This window comes from Penicillium bovifimosum, assembly GCF_028826915.1.
Source record: "Penicillium bovifimosum strain IBT 22155 chromosome Unknown utg000006l_segment0_segment0, whole genome shotgun sequence".
Taxonomy (NCBI): Eukaryota; Fungi; Ascomycota; class Eurotiomycetes; order Eurotiales; family Aspergillaceae; genus Penicillium; species Penicillium bovifimosum.
This window is the reverse complement of record NW_026622715.1, coordinates 2,632,762-2,656,423: the sequence shown is the minus strand read 5'-3', so window position 1 is coordinate 2,656,423 and position 23,662 is coordinate 2,632,762. Positions and strand designations below refer to the sequence as shown.

The following is a 23,662-nucleotide window of genomic DNA, read 5'->3' as shown; positions in this document are numbered from 1 at the left end:
GAGCTGATGAGTCTTGTGAGGATGAACCTCTGCGCTGAAAACCACCGCTGGCGGTCCATAGAATAAAAACAAGATTAGGAAGAATCTTCGAAGCTGGAATCCGAGGAATCTGAGATCGAAGAGTTCCTCATTGGCACGGGAGCACCGATGCTCTCCAATCCTCTGGACTTTTCCAAAGCTCCATTGGAGGCATTCAATTCAGCGGTCGGAGCAACCCCGGCTTCCTTCTTGAGCCTCTCATAATTTTCACCAGCCTCTTTTATCATAGCCTGGATCTCCACCTCTCGGATCGCAATGTCCGCCTTCTCCTTCCTCATTTCCTCCAAACGGCTGATCATCTGAGTCTTCAAGCCCTCCATAGACGCCAGAGACATGCGCAGCCTCTCAAAACTGCTAGCTAATTTCGGAAGAGAAGTCATCTTCGGCGGGGTCTTCGGACGATCAATTGCATCTGACTTGCCATACATGGCCGCCTTGATTTGAGCAGCTTCGTAGGCCGCCTTCTCCTCGAAGTCAGAGTCCTCTTCGTCGGAAACACCCACGGCATCATCAATAAGTTCACGCATAGCCTCGCGGTCCTTGCGCTTCTTTTCACGCTCAGCTTTGCGTCCCAGAGCAATCTTCCCGTCTTCCGTAAACTCCTCAAATCCTTCTGCAAAGTCCTCATCGTCCCGGACCAGTCTCGTATCTTTTTCTTTCTCGCCTCGAGCCGCAGCATCCCAGTCAGTAGCTCCATCGTGATCGTCCAATGCAATGAAGTCGTCATCCTGCGCGCTATGTTCTAGGGCCAGGCGTGCGCGTCGGGCTTTCTTCTCTCGAATCTCGGCTTCGCTGGGAATGTGCGCCTGTCCCGAAACAGTCATGACCTCCCCGAACTTGGCGGCAACATCCACAGCTTTCGTAGTCTCATCATCGGTGAGTGTCTTCGGCGTTGAAGGTGTCGAATTGCGAAGCTCCTTCAAGTAGTCATCATTGTAGCTAGGCCGGTCTTGATCCTGACCAAAGCGAGCGGATAACTTCTCAGGTGCCAATGCAGGATGGTGAATGGCGCTTCTCCCCAATGGTTTGCGCGGTTTCGGTTTGATAACTTCGCCTTCTTGGTCCCCATCGTTCATTGAAGTCTCAGCACCGAATGATAGCTGCAATTTCGATTTCTGCTTCGGCTTAAAGTTTGTCGGACGTTTGACAACCGGCTCTAGGGTCACTGTTAGCTTCAATCTTCAGAGTGAGAAAGCCGGGTTAAAAAAGTAGCCACCGCCGACATACCTGGCGCAGCCCCTCCATCTTCATCCTCATCATCCCCGCCGATCTTCCTCGGCTTTCTCCGATTGGCAAATTTCGAGCTCATCGTTCAATCTCCCGAAAATGTACGTTCAAGTAAAGCAAAGAAGTAGTGATGCAAGTTGGTGGCGTGAGTGAGCTTAATAGAACGGCAGCTCTTATCGCAATCGCATATCCGGAACAACTTTCCGCCGGCTCAGCTTGGACCAAACTCCCAAAGCCACCGCGGCCATGCCAGTTGAATCTTGCCAAACCTCATACCCGACCGAATCCTCCAATATGCCTCAAGCTCAGCCAGAATTGAAAAAGGTGAGCGCTGCTCCTGCTATGTTGCGCTTTTTACCCCGGGGTCGCTGCTGACGTACCCTTTTTGCAGTACATGGAGAAGCGGGTCTTCTGCGAACTGAACGGCAACCGCAAAGTCATTGGTATTCTCCGTGGTTACGATGTACGTTTTGACCCGTGCTTCAGTGCCTACCCTATTGTGACATATCCTATCCCGTCACGATACACGAGAGATACCGCTACAATACCGCGAGACGGTGCGGATGAAGCGCAAATGCACTAACGATGCTTCGCGCAGGTCTTCATGAACATCGTCCTTGATGAGGCATTTGAAGAGAAGGAAGGTGGAGAGAAGGTGGCCATTGGCATGATCGTACGTTCAATTCCTATGGGCGAATGTCAAGCACGCGACTAATCGATCTTCGTGTCCAGGTCATTCGCGGTAACTCGGTCGTGATGCTCGAGGCTCTCGAGCGCATAACCGACAAATAAGCGATACATCTACACGCACGATCTACGACGTTTCTTTTGAGTGAGGGGCACGTACATAGGCACCACTCCACCGAGTGCTGGGAAAAGAGCCAATGCTACTGGGAGTTTCTGGGTCGGTTTCTCGTATGGGATCAATCAAAACCATTTTTCTGTTCCGTTTTTCTTTCTGCTTCGTTTTCCAGGGCGTATTTTAGACTACCTTGGCTACCTCAATGATTCTCTGGGTGTCTACGTTGCAGGGTTTACCAAGTGACAATCTTAGGCACAGCTGATGTGATATTAAAATCAATAGACAATGCAGAATCAAGCTCGTGCCAGGAAGTATGGTTGATTTCCGTAATGTTGCCAAGCATGAAAAAAACATATGGATAGAATACAAGACACAGTTGAAGCAGAGGATACTCAGGTAGGTCGGCCACCAAACTTGAGTTTTAGCTTGGGCGTGGATGTGGCCGGAGTTTTGGTTGCGCTGTGCGCAGGGGATGGTTTGGGAATGTGGAGTTTAGGAAGCGTCGTAGAAGATGGCGTGGTATGACCCGAGTTGCTCTTGTGCTGCTTGAACGTAATACGAGTGGAAGAAGGTGGGTGCATTCCATCCTCCCGCTTGCGCTTGGAAGATGGTCCGATGCGGGCTTTGGCGGACTTAAAGAAGCGTAACTTGCCATGTCCCAAGTTTTGGACATTCCAGTAGCGAGGTAGCTTCAGCCGCACTAGCTTGAAAGTGACGGGATCGTACAGGCAGCGGCAAAGATCAAGGAGCTCGGAGAGCTCCAACATACCCATGGCCGGGGAATTGCACGCTGCCCACATGCACTCTTTCAACGATGTGTCCTCGGCAATTTCCTGCTTCAGAGCTTCGATGGCACCAGGAATGGTTTGGCGTCTTGCAATGTCTTCACGACGGATTTGGGTAGACGATTCTTGTTCAATAATCAACCCATCAGTCTGCAGAGTTTCCGCCGGCTGAGGGCGACCGAAGGCAATTTGTGCCAGCACCTGGCCAAAGAGGCGCAGAGACTGATGCCGTATCCATGCTGACGAATCGGCGGACAGTGTGAACATGAGCCATCGAATGAGCTCTGGGCTCCGAGAGATATCCAGGTCGACCAAGCACTGGAAGGCCTGCATGCGGAGAAGGTCATAGGTTCCTGCTCGGGTGTACGGCACAAATCGCATCAAATCCATTTCGATGATGTTGGCTTGCATCAGTTGCGCCTGGCAATGAAGTGCAGCTCGAGAGTAGAGATTCTGGAATGAGCTCGACCATTCATCCATTCGGCGGTAGCGGTCAAACTCGGCAATGGCATCCTTATCCAATTGCTCCTCGGCTTGAGCCTCAATGACACGTTCCATATCGAAATGGTCGATGTCTTCATCTGCGCGTGACTCACTCTTGCCTAGCATGGCATGGCATAATGACTTCATCAAGGATGCAACATAGAAGTTATCCGAGTACTCGTTATTAGAATTGTCGTTGAACTTCAGTTTATCGAAGAGGAATCGTTTTACCCTCAAAGGGGTCTTGCCGCTGTTGTCACGGACCTTGGAGATCGCATCAGGGATGACTTGTTGGAGTATGTAGGCTGCACGGTCGGAGAAGTCGTTCGAGCGGGTCATTGGTGAACCTGGGAGACAGAAGAGCTCCTGGAACGCCTTCTCAAGATGGTACAGCCCAATCCAGTCAACCTCATCCTTGGCATGTCTCACCAACGCACGTGCAGCCGTGGTACGTATACCATGGAAGTATCGGCTGTCCATGAGCGTTCGAACAAAGATCGTGGAAATCAAAGGATGCTCTCGTTGCGCAGCCATGTATTGTAAAGACTGAGAATGTTAGTATGACCTGCCCAAGACTGTTGGTAGGAAGATAATTCACCTCGAGTTGGGCAACAACATCTCGATCTTGTTGAAGCTGCGAAAGATACATGTACCCCGGCATACCGAGGGACAGTTTACAGACCCATTCGAAGTCTGCATCCATTCGGATCCACTCATACGACTCCTGTCCCATTCTTTCTTCGTCCTCCTTCGTCCAGTCAGCGAGACGCCAAGCTTGCGTTTCTTCTTCGCTCTGGAGCACATCTCCGAGACAGTACAGAAGGACCTCTTCCTGGACTTCAGGATCACCAGAGGCAACTGCTCTTTCTCTTTGTTTTTTATTGCGCTTCAGTCTCTTGTACTTCGTATTATAAGGGATATCGAACTTGGTCACGCCTTCCTTGATCTCAACGATATGTTCATAAGGGGTCCCATCTGCTTCGTGAATCCGAAGGGTCATGGACCCTGTGAAGACCGGCTGGACTGCGCCCGCGTAGACATGCCGGACCTCTTCTTTCACATCACGCAAAAAGGAGTCCTTGTCAAGATCACGAGGGGCTTGTGGCTCTGACTGAACCTGTCTGATCATCATTTCAACAACCAGCTTTTTCTTGTTGAATCGCTGGGTCGCTTGGAATCGCGGACAGCCTGCACCATAGACCCATTGCTGGAAGAAAACGTCCAGCTTCGCGTGACCGAGTCGCTCGCAGGTTTTCTGGAACAAAGACGTCGTGACCGCTCCATTCGGTATGTCACCCATGCGAGAGTTCAGGAAAAGTCGCGAAATAATGCGAGACATTGTGGCCTTGCCACTCGCCTTGGTCAATCGGCGATCAAGGATGAAGAGGACCAAAGGTGCTTTTAGTGCAACAAATCGATATTCAGAAGGATCGACCTTGAGAATGTTACCCATATCGTATATCGAAGGACGCTCAAAATCGAGCTCACAAATCCGATCTGACATTTGCTTCAGTCGGAAACGGTATTCATTGTTTCCGCAAAGCTTTCGCATGAAAGTGTCTGTGATGTACCACGCGACACCGACGGTCACCCAAGTATCCGCAGGCTCGCTAGGAATGATATTGATGCCAGTCCATTGACATGCCAGACCGTGCACCTGAGCCCGAGTAGAGTCATACATCGGGTCGATAATTTCTGCTGGGAATAGCAGATGACTACTGCAGATTGACATGCACGCCGTCGGGAGGCTGTCCGTGGGAAGATCATCCACAAAACACATTTTGTAACTGCCGAATGGATACGATCCGTAAGAAAGGGAGAAGAAATCGATCGCCTGAGCCATGGGAAAACTGGCATTTTGGACCTCGTCGGCTCTACCGGGGAGGCAGAAGGCGTGCAAAGGAATGGCGTTCTGACCAAGTTGTTCGTCTTGGTCGCTTTCGCGGAAGTCGGCCAGGTTAACATATTCGAAGGGTCCAATTGCAAACCCAATTTGCAGAGCACTCAGGGGTGAATATGATGCAAATGAGACTGTTTTGCGCGTTGAATCTTTTGGGTCGATGATGTCGTCAGTCAGTTCACCGGAGCAAACCACGGACATATCCAGGCCTTCATCATCCGTGGACAGCTGGCGGGTGTGTGCTTTTGAGCGGGACGACGTTGCTGCACCTGCAGTATCTCGGCTCTTGCGTTGGAAAACATCACCAAGAGAGCTGGGACAAGTTATAGACACCTCCCAGGTACACCGTGATGACATGTCATCCACGCATGGAAACAAGGGACAGCCAATGCCCGACTCCAAGGAGTTGGTGGTATAGGCATGGGGATACCGGCGATCTCCATTGTCAACCCCAACGAATTGTAAACCATCCCGAATGTGCTCGACGACAAATTCGATGTTCACTTTTAGTGATGTAAATTGCGGCAAGTTTGCCTCCTGCACTCTGGCACTAGGACCATCGACATTGTCGACAGTTGATTGCAGCGCGATCTGGTCTTGGGCTTCGGCGGAAGACGGGTCCAGTTCTTCGATGCGGACGCCCTTGGGAATCGTGATGGGCAAAGTGGGAGTTGGGGGAGTTTGTAGGAGGGTATCGATCTTCGGTATTAAGCGCTCGTGGTATTGGACTCCATAAAGTTGCAAGGAATCATATTGATCGGTGTATTTCGCTGTCGCAGTTCTGCCATTCACGCTCACGCGCTTGATCTCGCCTTGTCGAAAATTCAACCAGATGACACTGAGATCTCTGCGGCGGGGATGAATGGTGATCTCTGTGCTTCCTTTCAGACTTTTCGTGGCTAGGTCAATCTCGAGCTCGACTTTCTGATGGCCCACGCTGAATCCTAGATTGAACGGGCGTGCCGTTCCACCAATGGGTAGTTCGACACCCGGCATCGTGAAGATTCCTCAGTGACGAGATGCGCGGGGAGCGCTTTGAAGACCATCCACCGTCATATCCAAGCAGAGCCGAATTTGATTATAGTAATGACGCAGAGAAGTGGAGGAAGGGTTTCGCGTAGCGCAAGGTTGAATTCCGGACGACAGTGAAGTGGATGGGAGATGGCCGATTATGCGATGATGTGGACGAGGAAAGAGAGACTCGGGGGATGAGTTGAAGAGGATGAGAAACGAAAGTGCAGGTGAAGCGCAAAGAGAGAAAAGATAAGGTGGATTGTTTTGCGCTACTCGAGAACAATAGCCCGGGTCTCGGTCAAGGTCAAGCTTCCCTTGTTCGCGTTCCCGATGCGGAGCAAGGCACGTGATTTCGACCTGAAAATCACTTTGGAACATTCCATTCCTCCTTTTCTCCACGTATTCTTGTGAAGACATCTGTTTCATAAAGGCATGGTTTGATTTACTGTGCATCTAATTTATTTACTCTCTTCTTCGACCGCGCTATGAACTGAGGTGTCCGCGTACCTTCCCTCCTTACTATACTACAACTCCGCGTGTGACACCGCCAATCTTCGAAAATGAGCGCGATCTATCGAATGGTCCAAGGTGAGTGGCATGGAGACTGTGATCAGCGCCCTTGATGTCCCTTTCCCACGCTAATTTCAAATGTCCGAAACCTACAGAGACCCAAGAATCCCTCTCCGACGAAGCCCTGCTACCCCTTAAGTCCTACAAGTACTCGGCTGTGGACAAGTCGTTCATTTCTCGATATGTCTTGAAGCACTATGTATGACAGCCTCGGGTGGTTTTGATTACATTGAACCAGCTGGTTGACTTCTCTCCCATCTTAGTGGAATGCTTTCGTCGAGGTTGTGCCGATGTGGATGGCCCCCAACATGGTAACCCTTCTTGGGTTCATGTGGATCGTAGCCAACATCTTCATTATCGAAATTTTCGTGGAAGATTTGGTTGGGCCCGTAAGTGTTGATCGTTCTTTTTTTATCCGATGTGGCGAGTTAACCAGAGTTTCAATTCCAGGGCCCCGCATGGATATACTTCAGTTTCGCTCTTGGCATGTGGATGTGAGTACAGACTACCACTGAATGTATAGACCCAACTCACATCAACTAGGTACTCTACTCTCGACAATGTGGACGGTAAACAGGCACGCCGCACTGGAACTTCCAGCGGTCTCGGAGAACTTTTTGAGTTTGTACCACTCCCCGACCGGCCGTGGATAGCCCACTAATCAGGAACACAGTCACGGTATCGACTCTCTGAACTGCACACTTGCTAGTCTACTTGAGACAGCCGCAATGGGCTTCGGCTCGTCTGAACTTGGTGCTTGGACTGCAATTGTTCCATGTCTGGCTATGTATTTCTCGACATGGGAGACTTTCCACACCCATACCCTCTACCTCGGCTACTTCAACGGGCCGACTGAGGGTTTGCTCATCGCCATTGGAATCATGGTCGCTTCTGGAATTTGGGGCCCCGGAATATGGTCTCAACCCATCGTTAACTGCATTAACATCCCCCAGATCTTTGGCAACAACTCTGTCAAGGACCTGTGGGTCCCCATCCTTGTGGGCGGCTTCCTTCTTGGCCATCTCCCCGGATGTGTTCTGAATGTGGCTGCGGCCCGCAAGAAGCAGGGACTGCCTTTCACCCCACTGCTTAAGGAGTGGATCCCCATGCTTGTCTTCACTGGCTGCAACCTGGCTTGGCTATTCTCACCTTGGTCGACCGTTCTTTCCGGCAACCACCTCGTTCTCTTCTGCTGGGTTATTGCGTTTGTATTCGGTCGCATGACTACCATGATCATTCTGGCCCACCTTTTGAGACAGCCCTTCCCCTTCTGGACTGTGATGCAAGCTCCCCTGATCGGCGGTGCTGTCCTCGTCAACCTGCCGATTCTTGGGTTCCCTGCTATTGCTCCGTGGCTGGAGCTTTTGTACCTCCGTTTGTACTTTGTCTTCGCCCTGGTCATCTACATGCACTGGGCTGTGCTTGTCATCAACCGCATCACCACTTTCCTCGGCATTAACTGTCTCACCATCCGCAAGGACAAGTCTGCCGCCAGGGACAGAGCCTATCGCACACTCGGTGAATCGTCCCTCATACATCTCGATGAGTCTCGCGCTTCGACTGACACCTCCAAGACCCATTGAATTAGTATACGACCGTCTTACGCCGGATAAGATCCGACAATCGACCTTTGTTTGGAATATTCAGAGATCGGCTCTCCCACAAAAGCACCCAAAGCGGTGCGCATTTTGTTTAAATTTTCGAACCCTGTTGTACTTACGACATGTCTATTTTTCCCACATATCTTGTCTTGTCGTGGAAACAATCCGAAACGACAATCTCAACCCGAGAGCGGATTGGACGAGACCAAGCATGGAAAATATCGTCTTTGTCTAGCATACCTGTACTTACGGCACTATTAATATTTTGTAAATAGATGAAAAATCCAAGTTCATGTTCATTCGTCTTTTGAACAAGTCAATCATATTAGATACAGAAGCATTAAAGCAATACAGAAACAAGCAAATAACATATGAACGCTGGTAAGAATAGCAAAGCAGAAAAAATCACAAAAGCACCACAAGCAGCCAACTCGAAAAGAACCACTTCAGCAACTTTTCATTTCTTCCCACCGAGTCCGAGAGATTCAGTCACACTACCAAGACCGAGTCCCTCAATGACCTTGTTCAATCCAAGAGTGCCAAGCAAATTGTTCAGAATTCCACCAAGACCAAGCCCATCAAGCAGACGACCAACCAGATTGAGCACACCAGTAAGCAACAAGCCAACGGCAGCGATGATCTGGAACAGCGGCTCAGAAAGCAAACCCCAGAGGGGGTTCAACTTCTTCTTGGCATGAGGCATGTCCTCGATACGCTTCTTGCCATTGTCGATGCACTTGACGACCGTCTCAGTAAGCTCCTTGATCAGATCGGCAAGCTGGTACTCCTCGGGAGTGGCGTCGCGGGAGGCAGCGCGGGCCTTAGCGGTCGCGGCGATGCGGCCATCAGGATCAAGTGCGCGAATTGCGCCGTTGCATTCTTGGAGGATGCGGCCGCCTTCTTCGAGGAGAGGCTTGACGGTTTGGACGACTTTCTCCTCGTCGAGCTCGTCCTTGGGGGTTCGGTCGGCTTTTTCGCAGGCCTAGGAGATGGATTAGCAATGAGCTTTGAAAGAAAGATTTCAGTTGGGCTGGGACTTACCTCGTCGATCTTTTTGCAGACAGGCTTGACTCGGTCGAGGGTCTGGCTGAGGATGGAGATCATCTTCTCGGCGAGTTGGCGATCGGTCTCGGCCTTGTCGGCGGCCTCTTGCTCTTCGGCAGTAAGACCTTCCTCCTCTTCCTCGGGCTCGGGGATGTTCTCGAGCAAAGTGCACTCGCCGATCTTGTTACCGTCATTGTCGACAACATAGCCGTTGTCGTCGACAGGCTTTCCGATCAATGTGGCGAGGTTGCCGGAAGTCAGTTTGCCAATGAGATTGCCATCGGCATCGCGAACTTCGCCCTCCTTGTTGACCTTGCGACCAGACATGGGATTGACGTCGCGCTTCTTCTCTTCGGGTTCCCAGCGCTCAGCCTTGCCGATGGTGTTGCCGTTCTTGTCGAGGACATCGCCATCCTCATCAACCTTGCGGCCAAGAAGACGCTTGGCGTCACCTTCGATCAGACGACCGATCGTCTTCTCGCCGTCGAGAACAACACCATCCTTCCCGACGACAGCGTTGTCAAAGCCGTAGAAAGGCCCCTCGGCCTTCTGCTGCTCGCCGCCAGGAATGAGCTCGGCACGTCCGACAACCTTGCCGTTGTCACCCCAGATCTGGCCCTTGCCGTCAACCTTGCAACCAGCAAGACGCTTATCGCCTTCGGCGACACGTCCAACGACAGCACCGGTAGCGGGATCGACGACATTGCCAGACTTGTTGACAACCTTGCCCTCCAGAAGAGACAGGTCCTCTTCGGCGGGCTCCTCCTCCTCGGGCGGCTCATATGGTTCAGCACGACCCTTGACATTGCCGTATTTGTCGGTGATCTCGCCATCCTCGTCGACAGCACGACCACGAAGCTTCTTCGCCTCTCCTTCAACAAGTTTGCCAACAATGGACCCATCCTCGTCTTCGACAAATCCATCCTTGGTGACAATCAGGCTCTCCATGCCAGCGAACGGGCCCTCAGGTCTGCTCTCAAGCTCATCCTCAGGAATGAGCTCAACACGACCAACGACCTTCTTTCCATCGTAGATCTCGCCGTCATCAATCTTCTTGCCGACAAGCTCCTTGGGATTGCCCTCCACAACACGGGCAATCGGATACCCATCAGGCCCAATGACATATCCAGCCTTGTTGCAGGAGAGACCATTGACAGCAGACCAGTCAGGACCAGCTTCCTCCTCTTCCTCTTCCTCTTCCTCTTCCTCTTCCTCGAGACGCTCAGCACGACCAATAACGTTGCCCTTGCGGTCGAGGATTTCACCATCCTCGTCGACACCACGACCGCTCAACTTCTTCGCATCGCCTTCGACGAGACGGCCGACTCGTCGGGAGTCCTCATCTTCAATGAAACCGTCTTCGCCAACGACCAGGCCTTCGAGTCCGGAGAATGGGCCTTCGTCCTCGTCGTCTTCCTCGATGGGGAGGGTCTTGGCCTTGCCGATAACGTTGCCGCGGTTGTCCCAGAACTGGCCCTTGTCGTCGAGGGTGGCACCGAGCTTGGCGAGTTTCTTGGGATCACCTTCAGTTAGTTCGCCGACCGGCTTGCTGGTCTCTTGATTGATGATGTAGCCGCGCTTGTTGCAGACCATACCCTCGAGGGTATCGAGATTAGGGATCTCTTTCTGGGCGTCGTCAGCAGCATCCTCGACATCTCCGGCTGCGTCGTCTGCAGTGTCTTTGGCGTCTCCGGCTGCGTCGTCTGCAGTATCTTTGGCCCCGTCGACTTTGTCCTCGAGGTTGATCTTGCTCTCGTCAACGGCGCCTTCGGCATCAGAAACATCCTCCTCCGCTTCCTCAGCAGCTCCATTCACATCCTCCTTCGTTTTCTCAGCAGCACCATTCACAGCTCCCTTGGCCTCATCAGCGTCGAGGTCATCCTGAGCATCCTCGTACTGATCCTCAACATCATCCTTGGCGCCATTGGCCTCCTCAGTCGCATCACCAGTGGCCTCCTCAATCGCCTTCTTCTGCTCCTCAACAGGAATCAACTCAGCACGACCAATGGCATCGCCATCCTCATCGACAACCTCTCCATCATCGTTAAGTGTAAACCCAATAAGATCTTCAGGGTCACCCTCAACAATCTTTCCAACAACCTGACCAGCCTCATTCTTAATTACACCGCCATCAGAAACAGGCAGTCCATCAAGCTGAGCAAGTTCGGTGACAACATTCTCCAGGTCAACATCACCAGCCTTAGACCGCGCTTCCTCCGCGGTATCGTTAGCTTGCTCGGCGACATCATGGAGGATATCGACTCGTCCGATCAAATCGCCTTCTTCATCGAGAATCTCTCCATCGTCACCAACGGTTTGGCCGACAAGGTCCTCAGGGTCTCCCTCGACAACCTGGCCAATCGGGTTGCCATCTTGTCCGAGAATGTTGCCGCCATCAGCGACCTCCAGACCCTTCAAGGCAGACAAATCGAGAGGCAGCTTGTCGGCAGTGTTCTCAGCTGCATCCTTGGCGGTCTCTGCGCCCTTCTCAGCACCATTCTTGACAGTCTCCGCGCCCTGCTCGGCGGTCTCCTTCGTCTTCCCAGCAACGTCCTTGGCCTTACCGGATAGACCAGAGGTGGAACGGCCGAGCGGTGCGGCAGAGCCAGCGGCGGAAGGGGCTTGGGAAGCTGCGTCGTCTGGAGGGGAGGCTGGGCGACGTTGCTCGGATTTGGACTTCTTGGCTGATTTCGGGGAGGGCGTCTCAGGAATGGATTGCTCATCGACGTCGTCTTCGATTGGCTCGGGGGCCTTTTTGGAGAGTTTGCTGGCAGTGGATTTCTTTGTCGACTTAGGGCTGTCGGTGGTGCTGCGCTTGCTGGCTGAGCTAGAGGTGGAGCCGTTGCGGGCCTTGGAGGGAGTCCCGGTCTTGGAGCCTAGCTTTGGGGGTGCTTTGTCGACGGCTGAAGACATGGTGCTTTTCGTTGCTTTGTTTTTGGTTTGGGTTGGGTGATTGTTGGTTGAGCTAGTGTGTTCAAGGTCTGGGGTATTTGCAACTTGAGTATCGTTCAGTCGTGTTCGTCAAAGTAGTCGGCGTATACTTCGTAAATTGGCAGTGCGTGGGTTGAATGATGATATACAAGTTTGTAGCTTGAGTGGTATAATAGGGTTTCGGTAATTAGAAAAATGAGTTTCAGGGACATGCAGAGTGTCGAGGGTTTATATGAACAGTGCAAGATTCTGATATCATCGGCCAGATCCAATCACCTAGCTGTCTGTATACCGGTAGATTTTACGTCATGGGCCGTAACGGTACCTAGGTAGCTGCTTCTGTAAATCCTGCACGTACACCCGTTGGACATGATCGTGGGTCGTCATAGGTCAATCTATCTGGCACAATGTATAACGCACGGGTGCAGTGGCTTGAGAAGCGGTTACCAGCATCATCAGCATCATAAGTGGGTCAATTCGACAGCCTGCCAAGTGGAGAATTGGTGGATCCAAAGAAGGTTGTATGTTGGGCGGGCGAATCAGAGCATCCGATCTGGTATGGGGAGCGGAGTGTGGCTAAATCGGGATATAGAAGCACTCCTTCTGTTTCTTGTTTGTAGTACTTTGTACAAGGATAGATTGATGGTAGTCGTGGTTGTACCACTCGGGGGCACCGAGATTCAGACCTATTTCTTGCAATTACTTTGGATAGACATTAGACCTTTTTCTCGTTGCACTAGTGATGGGTCATGGCCCTGGGACCGGTGGACATTGGAGTCGACTATGTCATGTTCCTGGCCTGAAGAATCCTCGATGTCTAGGGTGTACCCATCAATGGTCATAGTGATGGACAGGTCAGACGTCAGAATGTTCCGATCCATGGGTCTTCCCCGGAGCCACGCTATCTCAAGCATGGAGACCTGTCAATGAGCGAATCAGAGATCAATCAGGCATTAATAGGCGACCTATCCATTATTAGTCTCCACTGCAATTTGCCCCCATTCCCTGTGGCTGAGCATGGAAGATGGCAGTCGCTGGTTCGCCAGCCCTACCTATCAAAGCCCAGGAGCAAGCCGAATCATCATTACATCAATGTTTATAAACAGTGCAACAATATATAGTAAGAAGTTAAAGAGCATGTTTATTTTCCCGTATGAGCATAGAGGGATTGGATCTTGTAGGCGGCTGTTGAACCGAATTAGCATATTGTATACCTGAGAAAGTCGTACACCAATGACACTTTCACGAACCACGTAATGTTCGTGCAACCACATTTTCATACATTTAACAGGATCGGTAACAGCAATATCGATATCTCTCAAAACCAGATAGCAGTCGGGGTAAGTCCCTGTCAGAGAGAGGTATGAGCGCAGGCCATGGAACTTCGGCCGGATGAGATCATTTTAATTTATTTCGGTGGAGAGTTCAGCCACACAAGTCATTGTTCTGATATCATTGCTGAATTCAAGGCATACAGTGTCAACCATGTTTCCAGCTTATTCTCTATCCAAATACTAGTATGTTATGATAATGCACGAAAAATGAAGTTCCCCAGGTTGGTGGTAGGTTAGTGTAACGGCTACGACACCCGTTAGATGGGGAAATTCTCCGGTTAGCAACTTCCGAAATCAAGATTTGCCCCAATGGCTTGGCATCGTGACAGAGATTGTCTTGGCTATGTCGCACCGAATGTAGCAATTATTGGTAACATCGCATAGATAGCTGAGTCGTTGCCTATTCAACATGGATGGAAGCCACCCTGTCTCTCTTTGTACTGGTCATTTTCAAGATATCAAACTCTAGTGATATAAGTATAGTAATATGTGGCATTGGTCTCCGACTTTGCGATCGGGATCGATCGGCGTGTCTATTTCTATCGCTGTGCCCATACAGTAGTAGTTAACTAGCGCGATCTCTTCGCCACCGCTGCTGTTGCGTCTTGAGCTGGATAGATCAACGTCTCCTAGACATTACAGAAGCGATGCATCCATCTCAGAGACGCTGTACTTCTCTGGGACTGTAGTATCATTAGTTACACGGCCCCGGTCCTCAGAAAGCAACTCGTTCTGTAAAGCGGTCTCTCACGTTCCTCGCCCCGACCTGTGGGCTTCTCGTGGAGTTGTGTCGGCGGGCTGGTTTCCCTCCCTTTAAGAGTGTCTCGGTGCAGGCGCGCTCTTTTTTTTTATTTTTGGTGTGGTGTAAAAGGTCTGCCTACCTTGGGCAGGTTTTCGTGTAGAACTCCATCACCCTTAGTGGGGTGCGTGCAGTCCAGGGTTCCTGGATGCAGACTATATCGCACTTTTCTCCGAAAGCAAGCTCTAGTGCCGATAGGTGGCACGCGAATCTCCTTGCTGTGTTGGCACGGAGTACTTTGGTTTTCGCCCTGGGCCTGTTGTGGCGGCGCCTGCCGCTTTTCGGTTCTTGGATGTTCCCTAAAATTAAGAGAACTGGCGGATGGAGGCCAGTTCTATAACCCCATTCACGCGCTTAGGCGCCGCGGTGCAGTGGTCGTGCCCTGCTTGGTAAGGGCCGTGACAGTTCGCACACCTACGGTGCTTTTGGCAGAGCGGCCCGATTGGGCCGTCATGGTTGTCGACAGTGTCGCCGCATTTATTGCAGCCGAAGTGTGGCAGAATTAGCTGCTGCAATAAATGCGGCGACACCGCCGACAACCATGACGGACCAATCGGACCGCCATGCCAAAAGCAGCCGAGGTGCGCTAACTGCCACGGCCCTTACAAAGCAGGGCACGCCCAGTGCACCGCGGCACCGAAGCGTGTTAACGGGGTTATAGAACTGGCCTCCATCCGCCAGTTCCACCAGAAACAGTCCCGGGCGGCTCACACTGACACAGAGACCCCCCGCCCCTCGATTCAGGGTCTTCAATGAAAGCGCCACAGCGCGCTACATCAACAAGAGACTTGCCCGACAGGTCCACAACACTGGGTGCCAGGCATACTGTCACGCCCCGAAGCGTGGCAGAATTAGCCGCTGCGATAAATGCGAGTTGTACGATGTACAGCAAGCAATCCCAGTATCGGCTAATATGTCAGCTTGAGCTAAGTCCCGAAAAATCAGTGCGTTGTCACGTTGTGAAGCAGGCGGAAAATTTTGCAAAGATAATCTCAGTCAACTGTACAGACATGAAAAGCGAATGAGGTTGAATGCAGAAGAAAACACTAGTTATGAGATGTGTGTGGTCACGTGCCATTACCCAACACGTTTTTAAATTTGGATACTCCGTAAGTGTAACTACGGAGTATCCGTAGTCCGTACTCCGTAGAAATTCACGATAAGATAAGGTCACGTGTGGGGCCCAGCAACGCGAGGAACGCGCATCGCGTTCGGACTATGCGCCCTTGCACCTGGCGTCCACCTCAACTTAAGCCGGTCCTGGAAGTCTCAAAATTTACCCTCCAAGTCCAATTCACCCCGCCATGACGAATACCCACCGGTAACTACAATTAATTTACGATCCACGTCATGTCCTCACCATCCACACCACGCTCGACGCGTTCCGCGTCGCCCGCCGGCACTTCGCCGAACATTATGACTCCAGGCCAGAAGATCAGGGCCATGCTGGCTGCATTTGACAGCGATTTAGAAGAAGACAATTGCAGAATCCCCGAATCGACAAGTGCACTCTCGAAACTCAATCTTGGGCGTGACACGATGCCAACTGCCGAGACACGCGAGAATGGCGCAACCCACGACTCCGAATATTCAGATAGTGCGGATGAGATGATTCGACCAAAAGGCCGAATGGCCGCAAGATTGCAGGGTAATGTCACATCGGCTGGGTCCAAGGATGAGGACTCGGCCTTTGCTCGCGTCTCAAAGGCTATCCGGTCAGAGCGAACACAAGCGGAGAAGCCGCAGCAGATTGAACCCGAAACCGAACCTACACCGAACTATGAGTCCAGTGACGATGATCTACCCACTGCTGGCCGGAGACAAAAGAACATCACCTCCAGCTCTCCCAAATACAACGATCGAACCAGCCAAACCCCTCCTCCTGCCAGAGCCTACTCTCCCCTATTCGTATCCTCTCCCAGCCAGCCAGATCACGACGCGGACATACAACATGAATCTGTCGAATATTCTGATACGGAGAAGCCCAAAGGGAACCCCCGTTTCATGGCACTTGTCGCCCAGAAGCGCAAGGAACGCGAGGAGCGGGAGAAGGAGGAGAAGGAAAAGCGAGCTGCCAAGAAAGCTGCCAGAAGAGCTGAGAACGAGCATTGGTCCGGGGAGAGTGGTTCTGACATCCCGCACTCTGCCAGCAGGCTATCTCAGAAGGCGCGACAACCCCGGAAAGCCAGCAAGAAGGCAATGGAGGAGATGAGGCAGGAGACTCAGCGCATGAGCCGTAACATGCAGCTGGCTCACCAGGCTCAGACAAAGAAGAAGATCACCAAGCAGAGCTTGTTTGCCCGATTTGGCTTCATGCAACCCGATACCCCTGCCGAGCAGCCGGCAGGAAGCTCATCCGTGGCGGCCAACTCACAAAACTCATCTGACGGAGAACTACGGACCAATACAAAAGATACCCCGCATACTTCCCCACTTGCGGGCCATGCAGAAACTCACAAAGAGACTATAGAATCCGAGCATGTCCAAGGCGAAGCGGCGGATGTGGACATGGACGCGGAAATGGAACCCCTGCCTCTTCCGTCAGACCTCATGGTGTTCAAGGATAAGGCCGAGTTGGCTGAAGAACCTGCGGCTCAGGAAGACCCAACCGCTGCGCCAAAGGACAAAGTTGAAGGCACGACGGCAAAGAAGGTTTCCCACCCATTGACACAACCGCCCATCCGCGTGCTGCTTTCTAGGAGAGAGGTTGCTGCACACCAGAGAGACTCAGATGACTCAGATAGTGATCTTGAGGTTGTCACATCCCCTGGAAAATGCCGTCGAATCGCAGCATTCGAGAACCTGAAAACCAGACAGATGCAGGAAGACCCATCCATGACCAAACTAAAGGCATTGGCCCACCTCACATCTCCCACCAGAAAAGCAGCATCCATGAACTCCGCAGAGCTCTCTGCAGATTTGTTGCGGCGCGCTCGACAGCAAGCAGCCAAGGAGCGCCGTGAGCGCATTGAAGAGCTCAGAGCTAAGGGCGTGGTCATTGAGACCGCTGAGGAGCGTGCGGCGATGGAAGACGACATGGAGAATCTTGTCGACAAAGCACGCAAGGAGGCGGAAGAAATCCGCCGACTGGAGAAAGCTGCTAGGAAGGACAACGGTGACGATGACGATGAGGATAATGACTACGAGCTTTCTGGCTCTGAGGAAGAGGTGGATAAAGAAGCAGCCGATGAAGACGATGCAGATGATGAAGATGACGAAAACGACAGCATCAACGGCGATGGGGGGTTGGTCGACCAGGAGGCTGACGAAGAAGATGACAGTGAGACTGCTGCTTCGGACGTGGAGGGAGAGGTTCCTGTCGCGAGACGCAAAAGGCCAACCAGAGTGGTTAGCGATGGCGAAGATGAAGATGAAGATCAACAACAGCCACCCTCCACGCCCATGAGGGCCCCAACTCTTGTCCCGCAGTCGGCGGAACGACCCAAATTCCCTGGCATGCGGACCTCGGGCGATATGTCCTTGGGTCTTACTCAAGCCTTCGCCTCTACTTTGGATGGAAATGGCCTTGGAACCCCCGCGTCCACTATTCCTTTCTCGCTGCCCGACCCTGGTCGGCCAGTACCCCAACTTCAGAAGCAGGAATCGGAGGTCCTGGTTCCAGACAGTCAGCCTCAGCCCCAAGACAAAGACTTCCGAGAGGGCTATACACAGAGCACTGTGACCCGAGTATCAGAGTCGCCCGCACCATATGCCTTTTCCGAGTACTCTCACTCTCAGCTCCCCGACCCGACACAGGATGAAGGCTTTGTCTTTTCACCATTCGACCCTGCGAAACGGTTCAGAGATACCCCGCCGGCGTCCACTGTCGACACAGTACTCATAGGCCAATCGCAGTCACCTATCGCTGACCGCAAGCGCAAGATGCTACGACGAGGACGTGTCTCTGAACTCCCTCTGGTCGATGAGGGCGATAGTGAAGGCGACTTTGAGGTCGACGCAAACGCCTTCAACGTCATGAAGAAGGCCGCCTCGAAAAAGAATGCAGCACCACGGTATGACAAGAAATCCAGCAAAGCCAAAGATATCGTCGATGAAGCTGCCGAGGAATCCGAGGATGAATATGCAGGCCTTGGAGGTATCAGCGACGAGAGCGATGGAGAAGAAAATGCCATCGATCGCCAGATGATCAATGACAACAGCGGCGAGGTGGTCGACGAGAAAGAACTCGCCGCACTCAACGCGTATGTTCAATTCCCCCTACCTTGGCGGCGCAATGCTAACATGTTCACAGTATCCACGATCGTAATCGCGACGAAAAAGACGTCGCCAAGCTCATGAGAGACATCACAACCGGAGCCCTCCGTCGCCGCAAAAATGCAGACGACGACTTCGACCTCGACGACTCAGACGACGAGCTCCTAGCCCGTCGCCGCCAGAAACAACGCGAATTTGCCAAGATGCGTCGCGCCCTTCTGGCAGACGAGAAAGTCGGCGAGCTAGCCGAGAACCCCAAGAAGGCAGCATTCTTCCGCGCCGTCGAGGACCGCGAATTCGACGATGATTTCAACATCGATTTCCTAGAGGAATCAGAAGGCACTTCCCAGGCCGAAGCCTCCCAAGACGCCACTGGAACGGAGGACCACAACAGCGCCTCCGATTTCCACAAGCGCAAACGCCCCCTGGAACCCTCAGCCGAGGACGCAACAAATCGTCCACCACCTCACCTCCGCCGCACACCGGCCAGCGCAATGTCCAAGAAACCAGCAACCCTAGCTGAAATCCGCGAAACGCTCTCCTTCCTCACCGAAACCCACGAATACGAGTCCTTCCAAGAAGCCGCCTCACTAGACGCAGACGAAGATCAAGATCAAGATCAAGACAACGAAGACTTCGATCACTCAGCAGAAGCAACAGAAACCGACCAACCACAAGAAACATTCATCAAACCCCAAAACCCACGTCGCACCCGCGGCGTCGTGGTCGACCGCCTCGCCCTCCTCCGACAAGCCTCCTCCAACTCAGCAACAACGTCAACCACCTCCGCAAACTCCAAACTCGCTTTCTACAGCGGCAGCGGCGGAGAAGGACCCATCGGGTTCCGGCCTCCACAGCTTCTGCGCCGCGTTACGTCTGGATCCTCTTCTTCCGCGAGTTCGAGTTCTAGTCGTGTTTCGAAGGCTGCGGCTTCCGGGCCGAAGAAGGGCGGTGCGGTTAATTCTTATACGGCTGCCAGAGAGAGGGAGCGCGAGAAGGAGTTGAGGATTAAGGAGAGAGGTGGGGGATCGAATATTGCTAAGTTGCTTGGGAAACATACTGGTGGTGGGCTGACGGCTTTGGATAAGGGGCAGTGGGATTAGGGATTGGTATGCGGTGCATTGGAGTTATGGTGCGTGGCCTGGAGTTATTGTTTTGGGTGATGTGATGGGTTATTGTATGTAGGTCATATTTTCAGGGCCTTGTTATGGTGTGATTCATAGTGTTCAATTGAGTGTCAACAATGTATGTTCCTGCGTGTTAGACCAAGTGTAGGTTGTCTGTTGCGCCTGGTTGTCGCACTTTAGTCCTTTTGTTCTATGCAATACGCTTTCCAACTACTCACTCACTGGTTACTCATATAAAAAGACTCGACAAAAAGATGTGCATCATCCGTGAATCGAACACGGGCCTCGTCGATGGCAACGACGAATTCTACCACTAGACCAATGATGCTGGTGGACCAGGTGGATCAGAACGCTGATTCGCTGGTGATGCCAAGGTTCTCCGTTATTGCGCTCAAGTACCAGTCGCTGTTGCCATATGGGCTGGAGGCCATAATCCGGCAAGGCAGGTCACTTCACACTCACACTCATGACGAAGATGCTAGTTTTATGTACCTATAGGCTAATGTATAGAGCACAGCGACTAGGTATGGCTGTATGACCTACACATTATTCCGATATACACGACTAGGTCCAGACTATCTACTTCTGCTCATAATCATAAAACCCAGCGCCATTCTTAACACCCAACTTCCCATCCCGAATCATCTCGCGAACATAATCCCGCGGTTCCGTAGGAATCCCAGCCCGCGACTCAGCATAGTGATTCTCAATATCCAGCACCACGTCCAAGCCAACAACATCCATCTGCTCACATGGTCCCTTGGGTGTCTTCAAGACGTCTTTGAAGATAGCGTCGATCTCGCTGGGCGTTGCGACACCCTCGGACAATGTTAGGAGTGCCTCTCGCTTGATAGCAGCCCAGATGCTTGAATCAGGGTCAGCTTGGTTGTTCAGGGAAAAGACGAGGAGCCGGTGATGGCTTACCGGTTGTATATGTAGCCGATAGAGTCTTTCTTAACGTGAAACGGGGAGAACCCGTGTTCCTTGCATTGCGATAGCATGAGTTTGATCAATTTGGGGTCGCTGTCTTTGTGGCCCATGATTTCGATTGCTGGATGTCGAGTTAGTATGGAACGACAAGATAGAGGTGGCAATAAGCGGTACCTGATGTCTCTGGTGGCCAGTCTGGGATGAAGATATTAGCAGAGTACATCAAACAACATGCAGTAGGCCACTTACAGCAATGTGCGCTCATAACTCTTTCGCCATGCTTCAAGCTCAACCCCTCAATGATCTCAAAGACGCCGTAGCTACTCGAATTCGAGGCGATGATGGTACCTTCTGGAGCAAGCTCATCAAGCTGAGTGACAATCTTCTGCTTCAACTTCAGGTTCTCCGGGACACACTAATTCCCTTCATATCAACAGAATGACCTTGGTAACGAGGAATTTAGTTGTATCCATACCTCAACAACAAGCCAAGCATCCTTCAGCGTAGACTCCAAAGAAGAAGGATCGGATGTCTCAATCTTCCCCCAGTCGCCGTCGTGATCTTTGGTCTCCGCACGCAATTGGTCAACGTACTTCAGACCATCTTGCAGCTGTTGCTCTTGGAGATCTACCAGACGAACGATGCCGCCTCGGCTGGACCACTTTGGCGAGCTATTAATGATGATATGTGTGTTATGGTTGGGAGACATTACTTACCATATACGCTAGACGTCTACCTTGAGTACCTGCTCCGAGGATCACGACTGATCCCTGGGGTTTCTGTATGCCTTCCATGTTGGATGTCGGAGCAGAGTGGGTCCTACCGGGTTTTGGTTTGCTGTGATGAATATTTTGGGTCGATAGACAGGATTGGCGGGTGATCGCTTGAATATCAATAATTCAATATCCAGTAAAAAGCAACTAGTAGTTGTTCATTGTTGTCCTAAACGCGCCCCGGGATTCGAAGCGCATTTGCATCCGAGGCCGGGGGGACTTTGCCGATATGCGGGGTGCATGGATGGTGATTGGTCGAGAGGAGGTCCGAGGTAGTCTGCGGTGGGCCTGGCAGTTCTACATAGTCACTACTAGTAGCTTTGATAATTGCAACTCGGTCAAACGCTCAAAGGGCTTCATTCAGATTTCAGTCATGTCATATTGTATTTGTATCTAGCAAGTCTTTCAAAAATAGAACACTAGGAGCGATCAGCCGTCACTAACTAGTCCAGACTCCAAGGTAACTATTTTTACTTTCCCCCGTGCTGTTTCTGTAAGTGCTGGATCTTTTCTCTTCGCGCTGCTTGGGCTTGTTGAAACTCGCGCTGCTGTTCCTCCATCTCCCTCTCCAGTCTTTCAATCTCCTGCTCCTGGGGTGGCTTCGCCTGGCCTGGTAGATACCGGTCACAGCTCATTGTACGCCTTCCAACCGAGCTTGGTGGCGATGTTAGATCGATAATGTTACTGGTAACTAGAGACCAAAGTTAGCATACGAAGTAGTGGATAGAAAAAGGTATAACTATACCATCGGGTGTGTGTGGTCTCAATCCAGATTTTCGAGTATGACTGGGCGTGACTGTCGTTCGTGGTGGTTGCATAACGTGGTCAATATCTAATGATGATTAGTTACTCCTGGAAATGACTGGATATACATGGCCTTACCCTCAACGTCTAGATCAATTAAGGTCTCGGGATCATGCTTGACGGAGCTAGCCACGCCTTGCCTTTCACTGGCCTGGCTTCCTTTGGGGGTGCTTGGGGCCTTGGCTCTCCGAGCAAAGCCAGGAGAAACCGGTAGTGGGTGCCAAACGTGGTCAATACCTAATAATAATTAGTTACTCCCGAAAATGGCTGGATACAGATGGCCTTACCCTCAAAACATGGATCACTCAGGGTCTCCGGATTATGCTGGACGGAGCTAGCCAGGCCTTGCTTTTCACTGGATTTCAGACTTCCTTCGGCGATTCTCTTGAGTTCCGCTCCTGCCATTGGTGTCGGATTTGCCGGTACAATACAATCCTCATGACCTAATAAGACTTAGTAAAAGCTCGGTTTAACCAGGGATAACTCGTAATACCTATCCAGTCCTGTTGCTGCGCGGAGCTACCAGTGCTTGGCTTTGCTCTGCTATTTGCTGAAGGAGATGCTATAGTCGAAATTAGTGATAGCCTATCATTACCAGTTGTTAAGGGAAATAAATACCTGGGCGCCTTCTTTTCAAGGCCGATGTAGGTGTTGTTGCGGATGTTGGCGGGATACCGTCCCTTAAATAACAACTTATATCCCTTATCGCCCGGGTGTCATGCTCCTGTGCACTATTGATTTGTTAGTGCCTACTAGTCTAGTAGTCATTCCTGATAAGTCGACTCGCCGTGAAACAGCCTGGGCATCATCAGCATCATCATGGGCCTCCCAGGAATCTTTGACGTTCTATTCTCCGTCTTCCATATCAGAGTCCTCGCCGTAATCGTGAACAGTATCGCTAGAAGTTCGGATCAGTGATCACTGTTAATCACTAACATATAGTTAGGATATGCTCACAAAGCGGTGCCGATCTGCCAATCCCCGAGACAATACAATCCCCAGTAACGTTCTCGTCCCTAAATGACGGTTAGTACTAAGAAAAGCCTGGTAAGGGATACTATGGAATACTTACACAATGCATATTCAGAATGTGTTTTCTGATAGTTGCGGCAGAAAGCGGCGGGTTAGCAATATGACATCTCAAGTGAAGGGAATGTGAGAACCCCAGGTATCGCGAGGAGTACCCGGGGTCACTGGCCAAGAGACGCCTAGATCAGGGCAGGAAATGATCCAAGTAATGCCAGGATAACCCAGCTATTGATCATCATGCTAGAAGCCTGGAAC

The 23,662-nt window shown here is 51.6% G+C and overlaps 9 protein-coding genes across 9 annotated transcripts; 4 read left to right on the top strand and 5 right to left on the bottom strand.

Moving 5' to 3' along the window:
* Positions 1 to 74: 74 nt before the first annotated feature.
* On the bottom strand, positions 75 to 1,348 carry N7515_008657 (uncharacterized protein; the record flags this gene model as incomplete). The annotated part of the gene is made up of 2 exons (XM_056669401.1): positions 75 to 1,195; positions 1,267 to 1,348. The coding sequence occupies 2 exons, from the start codon at positions 1,346 to 1,348 to the stop codon at positions 75 to 77; spliced, it is 1,203 nt and encodes a 400-aa protein (XP_056519231.1).
* Positions 1,349 to 1,560: 212 nt separating this feature from the next.
* Positions 1,561 to 2,058, top strand: N7515_008656 (putative small nuclear ribonucleoprotein SmG; the record flags this gene model as incomplete). The annotated part of the gene is made up of 4 exons (XM_056669400.1): positions 1,561 to 1,590; positions 1,658 to 1,729; positions 1,865 to 1,939; positions 1,999 to 2,058. 4 exons carry the CDS (start codon positions 1,561 to 1,563, stop codon positions 2,056 to 2,058), a joined length of 237 nt encoding a protein of 78 aa, XP_056519230.1.
* A 402-nt stretch (positions 2,059 to 2,460) lies between these two features.
* On the bottom strand, positions 2,461 to 6,232 carry N7515_008655 (transcription initiation factor TFIID subunit TAF2; the record flags this gene model as incomplete). The annotated part of the gene is made up of 2 exons (XM_056669399.1): positions 2,461 to 3,882; positions 3,935 to 6,232. The coding sequence occupies 2 exons, from the start codon at positions 6,230 to 6,232 to the stop codon at positions 2,461 to 2,463; spliced, it is 3,720 nt and encodes a 1,239-aa protein (XP_056519229.1).
* A 578-nt stretch (positions 6,233 to 6,810) lies between these two features.
* Positions 6,811 to 8,403, top strand: N7515_008654 (uncharacterized protein; the record flags this gene model as incomplete). Its single annotated transcript, XM_056669398.1, has 6 exons — positions 6,811 to 6,838; positions 6,916 to 7,019; positions 7,084 to 7,209; positions 7,271 to 7,314; positions 7,364 to 7,441; positions 7,494 to 8,403. 6 exons carry the CDS (start codon positions 6,811 to 6,813, stop codon positions 8,401 to 8,403), a joined length of 1,290 nt encoding a protein of 429 aa, XP_056519228.1.
* A 475-nt stretch (positions 8,404 to 8,878) lies between these two features.
* Positions 8,879 to 12,378, bottom strand: N7515_008653 (LEA domain protein; the record flags this gene model as incomplete). The annotated part of the gene is made up of 2 exons (XM_056669397.1): positions 8,879 to 9,403; positions 9,463 to 12,378. 2 exons carry the CDS (start codon positions 12,376 to 12,378, stop codon positions 8,879 to 8,881), a joined length of 3,441 nt encoding a protein of 1,146 aa, XP_056519227.1.
* Positions 12,379 to 15,070: 2,692 nt separating this feature from the next.
* N7515_008652 (uncharacterized protein) lies at positions 15,071 to 15,285 on the top strand (the record flags this gene model as incomplete). The annotated part of the gene is made up of 2 exons (XM_056669396.1): positions 15,071 to 15,110; positions 15,143 to 15,285. 2 exons carry the CDS (start codon positions 15,071 to 15,073, stop codon positions 15,283 to 15,285), a joined length of 183 nt encoding a protein of 60 aa, XP_056519226.1.
* A 594-nt stretch (positions 15,286 to 15,879) lies between these two features.
* On the top strand, positions 15,880 to 19,847 carry N7515_008651 (uncharacterized protein; the record flags this gene model as incomplete). Its single annotated transcript, XM_056669395.1, has 2 exons — positions 15,880 to 18,731; positions 18,782 to 19,847. 2 exons carry the CDS (start codon positions 15,880 to 15,882, stop codon positions 19,845 to 19,847), a joined length of 3,918 nt encoding a protein of 1,305 aa, XP_056519225.1.
* A 603-nt stretch (positions 19,848 to 20,450) lies between these two features.
* Positions 20,451 to 21,595, bottom strand: N7515_008650 (3-hydroxyacyl-CoA dehydrogenase family protein; the record flags this gene model as incomplete). The annotated part of the gene is made up of 6 exons (XM_056669394.1): positions 20,451 to 20,736; positions 20,796 to 20,922; positions 20,976 to 20,996; positions 21,051 to 21,216; positions 21,277 to 21,462; positions 21,518 to 21,595. 6 exons carry the CDS (start codon positions 21,593 to 21,595, stop codon positions 20,451 to 20,453), a joined length of 864 nt encoding a protein of 287 aa, XP_056519224.1.
* Positions 21,596 to 22,044: 449 nt separating this feature from the next.
* On the bottom strand, positions 22,045 to 22,783 carry N7515_008649 (uncharacterized protein; the record flags this gene model as incomplete). Its single annotated transcript, XM_056669393.1, has 3 exons — positions 22,045 to 22,265; positions 22,457 to 22,615; positions 22,666 to 22,783. 3 exons carry the CDS (start codon positions 22,781 to 22,783, stop codon positions 22,045 to 22,047), a joined length of 498 nt encoding a protein of 165 aa, XP_056519223.1.
* Between the last annotated feature and the right edge of the window lie 879 nt (positions 22,784 to 23,662).